Source organism: Passer montanus, unplaced genomic scaffold (genome assembly GCF_014805655.1).
Source record: "Passer montanus isolate IOZ18808 unplaced genomic scaffold, ASM1480565v1 scaffold1123, whole genome shotgun sequence".
Taxonomy (NCBI): domain Eukaryota; kingdom Metazoa; phylum Chordata; class Aves; order Passeriformes; family Passeridae; genus Passer; species Passer montanus.
Genome location: NW_024357870.1, coordinates 1 through 4,972, shown reverse-complemented (window position 1 = coordinate 4,972; position 4,972 = coordinate 1). Strand labels below are relative to the sequence as shown.

General features: G+C 48.9%; 1 protein-coding gene across 1 annotated transcript; it reads left to right on the top strand.

The window, feature by feature from the left end:
* Positions 1–1,046: 1,046 nt before the first annotated feature.
* LOC120496056 (acetylcholine receptor subunit beta-like) lies at positions 1,047–4,504 on the top strand (the record flags this gene model as incomplete). Its single annotated transcript, XM_039696102.1, has 3 exons — positions 1,047–1,212; positions 3,721–3,906; positions 4,242–4,504. Coding segments are annotated over 3 exons (600 nt in total), but the record flags the coding sequence as incomplete, so codon positions are not given.
* Between the last annotated feature and the right edge of the window lie 468 nt (positions 4,505–4,972).

The window sequence follows — 4,972 nt, the reverse complement described above, 5'->3', positions numbered from 1 at the left end:
GGGGATTTTGGGGTTTTTTTCAGGGATTTTTGGGCATTTTTTGGGGTATTTTTGGGGTTTTTTTCAGGGATTTTTTTGGGATTTTTTTTCCTCTGAAAACCCGGGATTTTTTGTGGCCGATTTTGGGCTGAATTCCGTGAATTTTGGGGTGAATTCTGGGGATTTTGGGCTGAATTCTGATGATTTTGGGGTTTTTTTCGGGATTTTGGGCCATTTTCCAGGGATTTTGGGTAATTTTTTGGTTTTTTTCGGGGATTTTGGGGCATTTTCTGCTCCAGCAACCCAGGATTTTTTGTGGCCGATTTTGGGCTGAATTCTGGGGATTTTGGGGTAAATTTTGGGGCATTTTCCAGGGATTTTGGGCTCATTTTTTGGGTTTTTTCAGGGATTTTGGGGCATTTTGGGGTTTCTTCAGGGATTTTTTTGGGATTTTTTTCCTCTGGAAGCCCACAATTTTTCGGGGCCGATTTTGGGCTGAATTCTGATGATTTTGGGGTTTTTTTCGGGATTTTGGGCCATTTTCCAGGGATTTTGGGTAATTTTTTGGTTTTTTTTCAGGGATTTTTTGGGGATTTTTTTCCTCTGAAAACCCGGGATTTTTCGGTGCCGATTTTGGGGTGAATTCGGTCGATTTTGGGGTGAATTCTGGGGATTTTGGGCTGAATTCTGGGGATTTTGGTTCATTTTTCAGGGATTTTTGAGGGATTTTGGGGCATTTTGGGGTTTTTTTTCAGGGATTTTGGGGCATTTTGGGGTTTTTTTCAGGGATTTTGGAGCATTTTTTGGGGTATTTTGGGGTTTTTTCAGGGTTTTTTTTGGGGTTTTTTTCCTCTGAAAACCCGGGATTTTTTGTGGCCGATTTTGGGCTGAATTCCGTGAATTTTGGGGTGAATTCTGGGGATTTTGGGCTGAATTCTGGGGATTTTGGTTCATTTTTCAGGGATTTTTGAGGGATTTTGGGGCATTTTGGGTTTTTTTTTCAGGGATTTTTTCGGGGTTTTTTTCCTCTGAAAACCCGGGATTTTTCGGTGCCGATTTTGGGGTGAATTCGGTCGATTTTGGGCCCGCAGGTGTCGCACTTCCCGTTCGACTGGCAGAACTGCTCGCTGAATTTCCGCTCGGGCTCCTACGGCCCCGGCGAGCTGCGGCTGCAGCCGGGGGGCCCGGCCGGGCCCTGGGGGGCGCAGGTGGCGCTGCCCCCCGACTTCCAGGGTGAGTTTGGGGTGAATTCCCGCGGTTTTGGGGCATTTCGGATTTTTCGGGATTTTTTGGGATTTTTTAGGGATTTTTTTCGGGGGATTTAACTTGATTTATTTATTCTTTTTGGGGGATTTTGGGGGATTTTTTGGTGTTTTGGGGTCCTGAGGGTGCTGCCCCCCGACTTCCAGGGTGAGTTTGGGTTGAAATCCCTCGATTTTGGGGTTTTTAGAAATTTTTAGCAAATTTTTTTATTATTTTTTGGGGATTTTTTTGGGTTTTTAGGGGTTTTTTAGGGAATTTTTTTGGGTTTTTGGGGGTTTTGGGGCCCTGGGGGGCACAGGTGGCACTGCCCCCCGACTTCCAGGGTGAGTTTGGGGTGAATTCCCAAGATTTTGGGGCATTTTGGGTTTTTGGGAATTTTTTAGGGAATTTTGGGGGATTTTTTTTGATTTTATTCGATTTTTTGGGGAATTTTTTAGGAATTTTGGGGTTTTTTGGTGGGTTTGGGGTTCTGGTGGGGCTGCCCCCCGACTTCCAGGGTGAGTTTGGGGCAAATTCCCGATATTTTGGGACATTTAGGATTTTTAGGGATTTTTAAGGGATTTTTTTGGGATTTTTTGGGGGGATTTTTGGGGGTTTTATTTGATTTTTTTATAATTTTTGTGATTTTTTTGTGAAGATACTATGCAGAAAACAGCACAGAGTAGAGGGAATATTTAAGTTCAGGATTTTGGGTTGTGAGTTCAGAGGCAGTAAGTTGCTTTTGTAATTTCTGATTTTGTTCTTGTTTTTTGGTTTTTGTTTTGGTTTTTTTTGGTTTTTTTTTTTTGGTTTTGGTTTGGTTTTAGTTTTTTTATTTGTTTTTTGTGGGGTTTTTTGTTTGGCTTTTTTGGTTTTTTTTGGGTTTTTTTTTTGGTTTTTTGGGCGAAATTTTTGGGTTTTTTTGGGGCATTTTGGGCTCCAAATTTGGGGGATTTTGGGGTTTTTGGTTTTTTTTATAATTTTTGTGATTTTTTTGTGATTTTTTTTGTGATTTTTTTGTGATTTTTTTTGTGATTTTTTGGGCTTTTCGTGGGTTTTTTCCTGGGGGTTTTTGTGATTTTTGGGGTTTTTTGGTGGGGTTTTTTTGGGTTTTTACACCTGGATACACCTGGATACACCTGGAGGCGTTTAACACACACCTGGGCACACCTGTCTTTGTCACACCTGTCCCTGTCCCATTACCTCTGTCACACCTGTCCAGGTGTTCTCACCTGTGTCTCACCTGTGTCTCACCTGTCCAGGTGAGAAGATGTCCCTCTCGCTGTTCGCGCTGCTGACCCTGACCGTGTTCCTGCTGCTGCTGCCCCATTACCTGTGTCACACCTGTCCAGGTGTTCTCAGCTCTGTGTTACCTGCCTGTTACCTGTGCAGGTGTTCTCACCTGTGTGTGTCTCACCTGTGCAGGTGAGAAGATGTCACTGTCACTCTTCGCCCTGCTCACCCTGACCGTGTTCCTGCTCCTGCTGGCCGACAAGGTGCCGGCCACGTCGCTGTCCCTTTACCTGTGTGTTACCTGTGTGTTACCTGTGCAGGTGACCTCACCTGTCCATGTTTACCTGTCCAGGTGAGAAGATGTCGCTGTCCCTGTTTGCCCTGCTCACCTTGACCGTGTTCCTGCTGCTCCTGTCCCATTACCTGTGTCACACCTGTTACCTGTCCCACACCTGTGCAGGTGTTCTCACCTGTGTCACACCTGTGTCTCACCTGTCCAGGTGAGAAGATGTCGCTGTCGCTGTTCGCGTTGCTCACCCTGACGGTGTTCCTGCTGCTCCTGTCCCATTACCTGTGTGTTACCTGTGTCTCACCTGTCTGTGCCATATTACCTGTGTGTTACCTGTGCAGGTGACCTCACCTGTGTGTGTCTCACCTGTGCAGGTGAGAAGATGTCGCTCTCACTCTTCGCGCTGCTCACCCTGACCGTGTTCCTGCTGCTGCTGGCCCATTACCTGTGTGTTACCTGTCCCACACCTGTGCAGGTGTTTTCACCATTGTGTTACCTGTGTGTTACCTGTGCAGGTGACCTCACCTGTCCATGTTTACCTGTCCAGGTGAGAAGATGTCTTTTGTGGGGTTTTTTCCCTGTTTTTTGGGGTTTTTTTGTGATTTTTTTGGCATTTTTTACGTTATTTTGTGATTTTTTTTGTGATTTTTTTTGTGATTTTTTGGGCTTTTTTTGTGGGGTTTTTTTCCTGTTTTTTGGGGTTTTTTTGGTTCTTTGGTGGGGTTTTTTTGGGTTTTTTGTTAATTTTGGGGTTTCTCACCTGTCCCCCCCAGAGAACGGGCAGTGGTCCCTCGTCCACCGCTCGGGGGGCACCTGGGGCTCACCTGGAGCCCCCAGGTGTGCTCTGAGCGCACTTTTTGGGATTTTTTGGGTTTTTTGGTGATTTTTTGGGGTTTTTTCCCGGTTTTTTTGGGGGTTTCCAGGTGTATTTTTGGGGAGATTTTGGTTTATTTCGGGTTTCTCACCTGTCCCCCCAGAGAACGGGCAGTGGTCCCTCGTCCACCGCTCGGGGGGCACCTGGGGCCCCCCGGCCTCACCTGAGGGCGTCTCCTTCCACCTGGTGCTGCGGCGGAAGCCGCTCTTCTACCTGGCCACGGTGCTGGTGCCCTGCGTGCTGACCACGCTGCTGGCCGTGGGGGTCTTCCACCTGCCCCCCGACGCAGGTGAGCGCACCTGGGCACACCTGGATACACCTGGATACACCTGGAGGCGTTTAACACACACCTGGGCACACCTGTCTTTGTCACACCTGTCCCTGTCCCATTACCTCTGTCACACCTGTCCAGGTGTTCTCACCTGTGTCTCACCTGTGTCTCACCTGTCCAGGTGAGAAGATGTCCCTCTCGCTGTTCGCGCTGCTGACCCTGACCGTGTTCCTGCTCCTGCTGGCCGACAAGGTGCCGGCCACGTCGCTGCAGGTGTTCTCACCTGTGTCTCACCTGTCTGTTACCTGTGCAGGTGTTCTGATCTCTGTGTTACCTGTCTGTTACCTGTCCAGGTGAGAAGATGTCGCTGTCACTCTTCGCCCTGCTGACCCTGACCGTGTTCCTGCTGCTTTTGGCCGACAAGGTGCCGGCCACGTCCCTCCAGGTGCCGCTCATCGGCCGCTACCTGACGGGGACGCTGGTGCTGCTGGCGCTGGTGGTGGCGCTCAGCGTGGGCGTGCTCAACCTGCACCACCGCTCACCCGGCACGCACGGCATGCCCGCCTGGGCACGGCAGGTGAGGGGCACCTGGGACAGGTAAAAATGCAAAAATTCCGGGGAAAAAACTCCAAAAAATGGGCAAAAATGGCAAAAATGGGCACAAAAAGTGACCCAAAACTCACCTGGGCACACCTGGGCACAGCTCAACCTGCACCACCGCTCGCCCGGCACGCACGGCATGCCCACCTGGGCACGGCAGCCGGAACGCACGGCATGCCCACCTGGGCACGGCAGGCGAGGGCGCACCTGGGACAGGAAAAAATGCAAAAATTCCGGGGAAAAAAGTCAAAAAATTGGGCAAAATCCAGCTGAAAATGGCAAAAAAACAACCCAAAACTCACCTGGGCACACCTGGCCACGCCCCCAGGTGAATTTTGGGGGTCCCAGGTTGAATTTTGGGACATTTTGGGGTTCTCAGGTAAATTCTGGGGTTCCTGGGTGGAAATTTTTGGGTTTTCAGGTGACTTTTGGGACATTTTGGGTTTCTGGGTGGGAATTTTGGGGTTCCCAGGTGAGAATTTTG